The 11223-nt window shown below is 42.7% G+C and overlaps 3 protein-coding genes across 8 annotated transcripts; 1 reads left to right on the forward strand and 2 right to left on the reverse strand.

The window, feature by feature from the left end:
* Positions 1-474: 474 nt before the first annotated feature.
* Positions 475-9963, reverse strand: LOC104059383 (arylamine N-acetyltransferase, liver isozyme). 2 transcript variants are annotated; one of them, XM_009561050.2, is made up of 2 exons: positions 9825-9963; positions 475-1378 (listed from the first exon to the last, which is right to left on the reverse strand). In XM_009561050.2, the coding sequence occupies exon 2, from the start codon at positions 1371-1373 to the stop codon at positions 486-488; it is 888 nt and encodes a 295-aa protein (XP_009559345.2). In that variant the 5' UTR covers positions 1374-1378; positions 9825-9963; the 3' UTR covers positions 475-485. The 2 variants fall into 2 exon arrangements, with proteins under 2 accessions (XP_009559345.2, XP_053934319.1); XM_054078344.1 differs by lacking the exon at positions 9825-9963 and adding an exon at positions 4654-4792.
* On the forward strand, positions 1387-5705 carry LOC128853453 (uncharacterized). Of its 5 annotated transcripts, none has more exons than XM_054078347.1 (5): positions 1387-1806; positions 2181-2264; positions 2912-3018; positions 4008-4210; positions 4553-4851. In XM_054078347.1, the coding sequence occupies exons 2-5, from the start codon at positions 2211-2213 to the stop codon at positions 4849-4851; spliced, it is 663 nt and encodes a 220-aa protein (XP_053934322.1). In that variant the 5' UTR covers positions 1387-1806; positions 2181-2210. The 5 variants fall into 5 exon arrangements, 4 of the variants coding, with proteins under 4 accessions (XP_053934322.1, XP_053934321.1, XP_053934324.1 ...); XM_054078346.1 differs by having other exon boundaries at positions 2184-2264; XM_054078349.1 differs by lacking the exon at positions 4008-4210 and adding an exon at positions 5568-5705 and having other exon boundaries at positions 1387-2264; positions 4553-4626.
* Positions 5745-9965, reverse strand: LOC104059382 (arylamine N-acetyltransferase, pineal gland isozyme NAT-3). The gene is made up of 2 exons (XM_054078342.1): positions 9825-9965; positions 5745-7943 (listed from the first exon to the last, which is right to left on the reverse strand). Exon 2 carries the CDS (start codon positions 7934-7936, stop codon positions 7064-7066), a length of 873 nt encoding a protein of 290 aa, XP_053934317.1. The 5' UTR covers positions 7937-7943; positions 9825-9965; the 3' UTR covers positions 5745-7063.
* Positions 9966-11223: the final 1258 nt, after the last annotated feature.

The raw sequence follows: 11223 nt of genomic DNA on the forward strand, positions 1-11223 counted from the left end.
TTGGTTTTGTATGAGGTCTCTGAAAGCCAAGTTCAGCTCAACTTTCTATTTCAGACTGCTAAAGAAAGTGAATAATTTGAAAAACTCTGTTGAGAAGATTGGAAATAATACCTAAAAAGGTTAGGGGTCTCTTTTGTAAAATGGTACCACAGCTTCTCCTTCTGTATCATTTTGATCTCCTTTGCCACAAAATACATCTGAAATAAAATGAGATCTAGAGAGGTGGAACAAAATGTTATGGAGTCAAAAAGCAATTTCCATATGAGCAAATTAGAGGTAGTAAGATGTCTCAGTTTCTAAAGGAGGAGATGCTCAAGAAAAAAAATTGCAATTGGTATATATATTTAATTTGCAACGTATTTGAATTTACCAAGCTTTTTGTTCATCTGACTAGCTCAACTTTAGAATCGCATTAATGTAGCTAATGTTAATTTTAGAATTTTTTATATTGGATATTTAAAGAACCATCTAGCACAGCATTAGAATTAGATTCTATCCACTATATTAGGTGGCAATCCACGAACGTTTACTGGTGTGAGTTTGTTCTCCAGCACTATGTTGAATTTGTCTTTCAGTGTCTTCTCAACCTCTTCATCTGTAAGCGTTGTGATCTGTATCAGGTCCATGTCCTCCTTGTAGTTATACATCACTTCAGTGAAGGTCCATCCAACTAAGGCATAAAGCCCTTTAGTAGTCTGGAGACTGCAAATTGACTTCTTCTGAAGTATGTTATCTGGAGACACTTGTAGGTATCCATTCAACTCCTGAAAGTCATTTATATGCCGTGGCTCGAGAGTGAATGTATATATTTTTCTGATATTCCCCAGTTCTGGAGTACCAGCCAAAGGGATGCTTTGCTCAGGAATATAATGCTTCCTTTTCACTTTCTCAAAGTACCAGGTGCCATTGTCTTCCATAAAGCGGAATATGCCGGGGATCTGGGGCTGATCCTTCCCAGAAATCAACAGCAATGGCTCCCATGCCTGGTAGGGACCACCAAAACCAGCATCTACTATGTAGGAATTTCCCTTGATCACCACCTTCATTAGGATGTGATTCATCTCAGCAGTGTATGCCTTCTCTGCTGGATCATAACTGTTTCCTCCAAGAATACAGACATCATACCCTAATTCCTGCAAGGCCCAAAATAAAAGGTGATTGCTTTCCAGGCACCATCCACCACGTTTCTTTCTCACAATCTTGTTGTAAGTAGATTGTAAATCCAGTTCAATGGTCTCCCCGCAATGCATGCTGAGGTTTTCAAAAGGAATTGCGTGGATGTGATGCTGGAAGATGACTGTTAAGGTTTGCAAGTCTGCATCCTTATGGGAATCATTGTAAGAAATTCTTGCAAAATACTCCTGAATGTTCATTTTGCCTGTGTGAGCAGAAAAATAGCCAGTTACTGTTGTGCCGCTCTCAAGGGGTTCGCTCCTATTTCTGTAGCAAAGGTTAACTAGCCTGCAAGCGTAGGCTAGGCCATTGTATCATGGATTTGAAAGAAACCTGTGCCCTTGATAGGAGATAAATACAAGCTGGACCTGCCTGTGTCATCTGTATTTCTTAAAAAAAAGATGTGAGGATAGGAGCAGGTGACAATAATGCTTTCTCTCACTCAAATGTAGCCTTCAACCCAGGTGAATGTCTTTCCTAGGGGAAGACAGGGCACACGGCATAACAGAATCTCTGGCTCTGGATGAGGATCCCATGTGACAGAAAGCTTATAAAATGGATTTGCAGAAAATCTGCTCGACCATACTGGCCTAAAAGTCACAGCAGTTTCTTACTGTTTCTTTTTCATAACAGGTAAGCAATTCCTTACTTATCCCACAGTCAATTTAACTGGAAGGTTTTGCATTCATGGCTTCAGCTAACTGGGATTAACATCTCAGTGTGTCACCATTTTAGGCAAGCTTCCGTGATTGTTGTTTTCTTAATCTCTTTAGTTTCCCTGTGGAGTTCAGACAGAGCTTTGACCCTGGCTGTTGAAAGGAAGAAACTGTTAGTTTTTCTAACCTAAGGGACAGAGGAATTGCTAATTACTAAAAATACATTTGAGGCGTGTTCATCGGCTTTTGGTTTCTTTTACTATCTTTTATCAACCAAAGACCTTAATTTCAGCTCAAATTATTGGGTATATTTTGTGTCTTCATGTCTCTGATCCCCTTCCCTTTCATTAGCAGAAAGAGACTGTCACTGATACTGGCTGCATGGCCAAGAGGCAAAAGGTTCCCTGTAACACTTCTAATCCACTGATTCATCTGGTATGTGCAAGGATTTATTTTGCCTTTAATTTAGATTTAATTTGGCTTTTTTCCATGCAAGGATATTTGTTTTCCAGAATTGTTTTCAACAATCTGCTAAGGACTGTAGTCCTTTCCAAAATGTCTGAGGATTTCTTGCCCCTTGAAATTGGTCACGCATTCCCTAGGAGGATTTTCCATAGATGATTTGATGTCTATGGGATGGGAGAGATTATCTTCCTATGTCTATTCTCAGCTTTGGTCCAACTGCTGCCCGAGGAGTGACCAGCAGTTTGACCCAATGTCTATGCCAGTGCTCAAGCAAGTGCTGAGATCTTTTGAAAATCCCACCTCAAATATGTAGGTGGAAATACACCCACTCCAGTAGGTGAGAACATGAGGTGACCTAATCTCTAGATTTAAGCCCAACATTGATGCCAGTAGCACAACTGACTTGACTTAGTTGTATTGCTCCTGATGTGCACTGGTACGGGGATTCAGACAGGCTGATGCAAAACTACAGGAAAGTTTACTAAAATAAAGGAATATCCAATAAGGGAATAAGAGAGAAACATTTTCACTTCAAAAGGACTCAAAGAGACTACATAAAAAACACAGTAATGTGCCTTTGATATTGCATTTTATGGAGTTTTTTCATCCCTTTTTAGGACAAGGGCACTCATCTCTGGCAGGATCTCCTTGGAAACGCTGGTTGTAGAAAGCCATTCTGTCCCCAACAGACAGCACATCTGTATGCTGGCAAGCTCATTCCGAGGTGCTCTGCCTCTTTTTTTTTTTTCTTTCTATTCTCACTTTTAGCCATTTTGAATAGCCAGATGGAAATATCTTTTTGTTGTGATTGGTGTCGAGCTGAACCTCTGTGCCCAGGAGGGACCTAAGCGCGTCTGTTAGCCCAGTGGGTCTGATAAGATTGAAATTTGCTTTCAAGCAAGAGCTTATCAGTTCCTGCTCCAGGCCAGCAATGGACCTGTTGTCCTTCCTATAACCCATCGCCTGCGTCTGGCTACCCCCGTCACTCTGGCCATAGGGTAAATGCATCTCCCCTCATCCAGCCATAAGCAACCTCCCCGTTGTGATGGTGTGGGCTGAGAAAGAGTTAATTTTCTTCACAGTAGCTGGTACGGGGCTGCATTTTGGATTTGTGTTGAAAACAGCATTGATATATCCAGGAATGTTTTGATTATTGCTGAACAGTGCTGACGGAGTCAAGGCTTTCCTACTTCTCACCTCACCCCACCAGCGAGAAGGCTGGGGGTGCACAAGAAGTTTGAAGGGGGCACAGCCAGGACAGCTGACCCCAACTGACCAAAGGGGTATTCCATGCCATAAGATGTCATGCTCAGCAATATAAAGCTGGGAGAAGAAGAAAAAAGGGGGATCGCTTTCAGTGCGATGCTGTTTGTCTTCCAAAGTAACTAAAACATAGCCCCATATTAGCTACTATGAAGAAAATTAACCATACCCAAGCCCAAACCGGCACATCCATCAAAAGCCTCCATGAGGGGCTGGAAATGAGGCATTAGGAAAATGTTCTGGGAAATTTGCAGCCCATGCCTCAGTTTCCCCAGTTGTTCCTTCACTGGCATCATCAATTTGAAGTTTATGTAGTAGAGACAGCCTCGTGGTGGCTGACAAAATGGCCTCTGATCTCAATGAATCCTTAGAGAAGTTTAAGTATTCTAAAGCTGCAAAATCACTGGCGTTAGGGAGCATTCATGTAAACCATTGTTTAATTCCTTCAAGGTTTTCCTCTTGGCATAACCGTTCCCACCATGCTGGAAATGGAGCTATAGCAGTAAGCAAGCCCTTACCCAGGGGACAGTTTGTGTTCCAAAACTGGGTTACCAAATATCTAAGCCCCAATCCCAATCTCAGCCTTATTTACTTTTGTTTCTGCAGCAGCCGAGCTTCATTCAGCGTTTGTGCGTGTTCACAGGAGCAGCTTGGTGGGTAGCGAGATTCAGACGTTAGTTCTGCCTGTCTGCAAGCATCCCTGGGGATCACTGTATCCTTTCATAATTAGGCTGAATATTAGGAACAGTTCTTCTCTGCTAAAATTCATTAGGGGCTTCCAGGGTTGGATCCTTTTACACATGCCTATACCATTTGTTTGATTTTAAGCCATGCTGTGAGGCAGTAGCTGGGTTTTTCATACAGTAGCTCAGCATAAAGGGGTTAGTTTAAATCTTGCGCACTTGATCTTTGTACTTGGACAACGTCCTTGCAATGTAACGCACGCTGTCAGCCCTGGGTTTGCTGTAATTTCTACTTTTTTTATACGCCTACAGTGCTAAGCATGTGCTACGCAGACCCAGCGCGGTGGGATTTTCCAAACAGACTGACCCACAGCTGCAGGATGAAGGTAAAGATCAGATGCTCGAGTGCTTACCTCTCAGCCAGCAGGGCCCTCTGCCCTGGTTTGCTCCAAAGTTCCCAGGAAGTGTTGTGCTGGGAACTGCTGCTCTTAAAGGTCCAGGCTGCCTTTACTGCCTGGCAGGGACGGCACTATCCTCCAGTGGAACAGATAAACAGGGGAGAGAGTTTCTTCTTTTGTAATATCTATATTCTGATGGGCTCGTTAGTTTAATTGTACTGATACATGCGTAGAAAGCTCTGTTACGCAATTCATTGTGTTAGGTGTCTGGAAAAGCCTGAAAATGATCCAATATTGAGTAGATTTAAACCTCCCACGTTACTGATTGAGACCTGAAGCCCTTCAGGAATGCAAAGGAGAAAATAGGGAGTGCAAGCAATTTATACAAGTGGTTATAAACCTGTCCTCAACCCTGCAGGTCACTCAGGTGCTTCAGTTCCTGGAGCACCTTGGTAGCTGCAACCATGCTGAAGCAGTAAAGCAATAGTGCAAATTTTTATATGGATTTTACATTATTGACACACATGTGGCCTGGAGCTCTATAGGAAGTGACTCATGATAAAAAGATAGTAAACCCAGCCAAGAAGTAAGTCACTGTTTCTTTGTTGGGGATAGCAACTGTTGAATTAATCACAACATATTGAGCTATTCTTTGTGGCTGACCCTAGAGCCCTAAAGCAATAAGGTCAGATATGCAAAGTCATTTAGCTGTCTAAATCCCCTTGGGTTCAAAGAGAAGCCCTGTCCTTTGGCACCAAGAATTCTGCTCCTGCAGAGTACTGGGCTTCCTGAGCCTGCTATGCTTTTAAGGATTTGCCTCTAAAATTAGTGATGAGGGAAAAGGAAACTCGTGCGATCTGAGATGAAAAGCCTCTTCCACCTCAAGAGGAATTAGTCCATGACCAGCTACGCCATCTGGACACTCATAGGCCTATGGGACCAGACCTGATCCGCCCAAGAATACCGAGGAAGTGATGAAGTCACTGGAGGCGTTCAAAGAACATGTAGATGTGGCACATCATGACATGGTTTAGTAGGCATGGTGAGGCTGCACCGGGTGATCTTAGGAGTCTGTTCCAGCATTAATGATTCTATGATTCTGTAATGTGATTGTGCAGAATAGCTTTTATTAACTATAAATTGCTGGTTATAGAAAGCTGCACATATTACATAACAAATGAAAAAGGGCCAGTGAGTTACTGCATTTTTAAAAGTCTTAGCTGCAAAATATTAGCACATACAAATAATCAAGACAACCGTAGTGATTAATAGACTTTTTTACTTTGGTGATACATGTTGTAATTTGGGGAAAACTAGCTGAATACTACTCCAATATTCTTGATTTTTTATTTAATTGTAATTCACTTATATAATTTACTTAATTATAAATGCATAGTTGTAATGCTTCCATGATTTGTACATAAAGGAACATCAAGCATCATCTCAAAGGGCAAAGTGATTACATTTGAGTAATTGCTCATGCTAAAAATCTTAGCCTTTAGGTATCTGATTAAGATTCATCCTTTCTCCTTATATCAATATAATTAGTATCACTGCAAACACATCCTTCGGTAGAACAGATAAATTTCAGAAAAATAATTCTGTGCATGTTTTTGAGTTCAGCCATGATAATTAATGTGCAATATCACTTGATATGGATCTTGCAAGATGAGCATGTATTCCCAGCAGTTCGCTGATGGGCAGAAACATGCTGAGTAGATGGGAGATGCTTCCAGTTCAAAGAAATACTCTGTTTGGTTATGCCACTGAAAGAACGGGAGTTCTGTACAGTCTGAAACAAGACAGACTAAAAATGCTCTAATATTTCTCATCATGATATTTAGATCATGAATAGCCAGTCCATGAGCATTTGCACAGTGCTGCACAGAGATGGGACTGCCCAGCTGCCCACCTGAGAAAGTGTTGTGAATGCAAGAGCAAAAAGGCCAGGGTTATGGATTACTGTAGCAAACTTGGCACTGGATGTCTTTGTTTTTCTGGCTATTAAATTCCAAAAATAATATGATATTCATTTAAGAGGTGGATATGATTTTCCCCAGGTGGCAGCACAAAGTAATAAAGAAAAAGACATACAGCTCCATCCTTCTGCCTTGCTACTCTGGATGTATTTGGAAAAGCTTTTAAGAGATGAAAGGAGTGGGGAATGAGCAGAGTGTGCTTCCAGCTAAGCACAAATGGAAGGGGAGTGATTTGATTGAGCTAGGAAGAAATTATTTGTACCCAAACCAAAAAGAGATGCAGTAGCAGTTGTGAAAATCAATTTCTTTTCCAGATTCATGCTAATACATTCTGCCTTACACTAGTGTAGATGGAAAGAGAAAGCTTAACCTTTAGATGCTTGTCAGAAACAGGGGGAAGGATTGCATGTAATGCCGCTGGATTGAATTATAATTCAGGCAGTGAGTTAAAACAGAGACAATCTGCTTGTATTGATGGGTACAAATTTGTTGTCTAGTGTTATATTGAATTTCTCCTTCAGTGTTTTTTCCATTTCTTCATCTGCAAGGATTCTAATTTCCATCAGATCCATATTATCCTTGTAATTGTACTTTATCTCAGTGAGTTTCCACCCCACCAGAGCCCAGACACCGTTGGAGGTTTGCAGGCTACAGATAGACTTCATCACAAACAGAGAGTCTGGTGCTGTCTGCAAGTGGGTATTGCTAGCTCTGAACTCTTCAATGTCTCGTGGCTGAAGGGTAAAGAGATAAACTCGCCGGCAAACTTCTTTTTCTACATTATGGGAAGTGGAGACACTTTGGTTGGGAACCCACTGCTTCCTTTTCACCTTCTCAAGGTACCAGACTCCACTGTCCTCCAGGAAGCGAAACACCCCCGGAATCTGCGGCTGGTCTGTCCCTGAAACCAGCTCCATTGGCTGCCACATCTGGTAGGCCATCCCAAACCCACCATCCACAATGTAGGATTTGTCGTCAAGCACCACTTTTAACAGCAGGTGATCGATTTCTTCCGCATATGCATCGTACTCTGGGACATAAACTCTTGATCCCAGAAGGGTGACATTGTAGCCGAGGGTTTTTAAGACCCAAGATAAAAGGTGATTGTTTTCCATGCACCAGCCCCCACGTCTCTTCCTCACTATCTTCTTGTAAGTCGCTTCCAGGTCCAGCTCAATGCTTTCCCCACAGTGGATGCTGAGGTTTTCAAAGGGGACTGCTCGGATGTGGTGCTGGAATATATCTGTCAAGGTGGCCAGGTCCGGTTTATCATAGGAGCCCTGGTAAGAAATTCTGTCGAAATACTCCTTGATGTCCATGCTGCCTCTGAGAAAAGGGTGAAAAAACCCCACAGATTGTGTCAGAAGGGATAGAAGGATCTTTCCCATCCGTTATAACAGGGTACTCATCAGTACGGGCAGCCTGCTCAGAAGAGGAGCCGGATTTGACTAATGGCCCTATCAAAGGCAGCTGAGAGTGAGTATTAGCGCTGAGAGAAGCCAATGGGACACTGCTGATGAGCACAAATGTTATTTTTAATTGTTTCTTTTACAGCTGTGACAAGAGGCTCCAGCTGTGCTAAGCACATTTCAGCAGAGAGTTCCTGCCCAGCAAAGCTACAAATCTCCGTAGGAAGGAACAGAAACAGTAGCAGCACTGTTTCCCCACTAGAAATTACAGGAACTCACACTTTTCCAGTCTGAACTGATTTACTTGTGGTTTGACTCAGCGAAGCAGAAGGAGAAAACAAAGCCTCCCACTCTTGCAGAGCGATCCAGAGCCTCCTTTGCAACCAATCTGAAATAAATCTGCTGTGGTATTCCCTTCATTATTTAGGCAACCCAGCACCGACTGGTCTTACCTGCTTCTGCTCTCCATGTCAGTGATAGCAGACATGACCTGGAGCGCAGAGGAGTTTTTTAGGGCAGCAAAGGCTGCGGGAGGGTTTTTTGCTGCATCTGCTGTGATCTACAACCCGGCAGCAGGGCTCTGCTAATCACAGCCCTACACCAGCAGCAGGAGGAAAACAAGGTTTGGGCCAATACTACACGTTTTCAGGGGGCCTCACATTTTCTGACACGATTTTTGGGTGCATTTGCTCCTTCAAGTCACAGTCTCCCCATTGGTGGGTGCGTGCCCAGGGGTAAGGGACCAGGCATTGCGCTCCCCAGCTAGGCGGGAGGCTGTTTCACAAGCGCGAGAGTAGAAAGCAGCTTGAGTGGTGGTAAGGAAACAAGACAGGAATTTTTATGTAGCCAAATACTTTTGTTATTGCTCCCCGGACACTGCTAAATCTCAGACATCTCTGACTGTGGAGCGATGCTGTTCAAATTATTGGCCCGAGAAGTCCCACAACGTTCCCAAGTTCCACTATCCAGTTCTTAAGGTAAAATCATAGGAAAAATATTCAACTGTTCCAACAGGATTAAATTCTCAATCTGATGAAAAATGTTACACCCCAAATTACACGGGAATTTTGGAAAGATACTTTCAGTACATAAACAAAGCAACAAAAGTAAAAAAAATTCCATTTGGCATAATATCCTGGCAGCAGCAGAGTGACCTGTTTGGTCATCCACATCTCCTAACCTTCGGGACTTTGGCACTACAACAATCTGTAACTATTGTATCATGGTCACCACCACATCTCCAACATCCAACAAGAAGGCCGTTGGGTTAAGACCATCAGATGATTATTTGGGGGATTCTCTTTGTTCAGATTTTTCTTGTTCCCAAGCTTCTTCCCAAAGCCCCAGAATGACAACTCTACTCGTTTTTGAAAACTTGGCAGAAAACTTAGTTCTTGCCATGTGAGCTTTAAACCAGCATCACAGGCAAGGAGATGTTTTTCCTTTCCTTTCCCCCATCCTTTCATTTTGCCACAGCAGACGAAACACACATAGTAACTTTTACTTAAAGGGAAAACATTGGTGTGGGGTTTTCTGCCTGTCCATCTCCTGAGGGTGTTTATAAGGCCCTCTCAACAGTGGTATCTGGAATAAGTCAGATGGCACAAATGACCAATCAATCTGATTGAGGCTGATAACTGAGTAAATAAACCAGTGTATCTATTACACCGAACAGCTGAGCATTCCGCACTCTGTCATTACACCATTTTCTGCAGTGTTTTGTCTTCAAACAGATTTAACTTCCTGGTTAGAGAGTGCTCAGCTACCAAGATTCGGGGTTTAAAAAAAAAAAGCTTACCTGGAAAACCAGTCCACCCGCCAGTGTCTCTCTGGAGCTGGGGGTGGGTTTAGGCTGAAGCAAGTGGCGTGGCTGGCTGTCCTTTCCCTAGCGCAGGCAGGGCTTGAGGACTGTTCTGCTCCTCTTCAGGGGAATGTCTTTTCCCTCAACTTGCTTTCACCGCCTCTGTCAGATTACAAAAGCCGGAAAAAAAAAAAAAAAAAAAAAAAAGGGAAACAAAATAGCAGAAGGGTGGAGCAGGAGAGCTGTAGTGAGCAAGCAAACCAACAGCACTGACTCAACATGAATGCAAAACCTGGTTGTTATTAAAGCAGAGGCTGCTTCCCATTTTCACGCATTTCATGCTCTCTGCAGGGACTAGCCTGGACTGTGATGATGAGGGTATTTCACTGTTTCAATAACTGCCTGAATGCACTCAGGGTTATATATGTATATATAGATATATATATATAATATTTTTTTCCCTCCAGTTATTAGCTTACTATCTGTTTGGAAACATGGGGAAGAAATGTTGCATACTTTCAATCTGAGAAGTTTTTTGCACTGTTTCTGAAAAGCAGGGAGATTTTGGCACTGTAATTTGCACCGGCAGCCCCGTTGTCCCAATGAATATACACAAGAACTTCAGCACTGCCTTTGCTTAATTTGCTCTCTCATTTCTGTGTACTTTTTTTATCACAGTTAATTTCACAGATTATAAGAAAACACTGGGACAGGAGTGTGTCTTCTTTGGTCTTTGCCCAGAAGTAGTGTCCGAGGATGCCATGGTGTCGAAGAGGCTGTTGACGAAATGATGACTACGGAGTGCTAACACATAAGGAGCTCCATCGTTTTGCTGTGTTTTATACTACTTTTGTATCTACAAATTTTGCTTGCATTTTGCCAAGCTAAGTCCTATTAAGTCTCTCATATACAGCTGGATTCTTTTCCGTTAGTTCCCCAACAATAGTTCCAATCTTTCACTTTTGGTATCAACAGCAAGTTTCATTCAAACACTGATTTGTTGGGATAATTAGCAGAGGTAATAAATCAGAACAGTGATACCTGTAGTAACCCATTACGCAGCTCCATTCGCATATCAAAATTTGGCTCTTTGTCATCCCAAGAGTTTGACGCCGCAAGTGAGAACCAATGCCCAAGATGAGAGGCACTGAAGGGAATGGATTACCTGCCCTCACCAGGCTCCTCTGGGCAGATCCAGTTTGGTACAAAGAGAGAGTCCATATTCCTGGGTGGATCTTACTGTGTGTGGAATAATCCCTTCTTTTCCCACAGACTAAGAGTCCCTTATTTTGACGAAGTGAAGCCAAAAGTCAAGCAGTCAGACCTGCAGTCCTAGTGGGAACCATACCAAAAAGACCCATCACTGTGCAATATCTGAGCAAACCTGGATGTGCTC

This window comes from Cuculus canorus, chromosome 13 (genome assembly GCF_017976375.1).
Source record: "Cuculus canorus isolate bCucCan1 chromosome 13, bCucCan1.pri, whole genome shotgun sequence".
Taxonomy (NCBI): domain Eukaryota; kingdom Metazoa; phylum Chordata; class Aves; order Cuculiformes; family Cuculidae; genus Cuculus; species Cuculus canorus.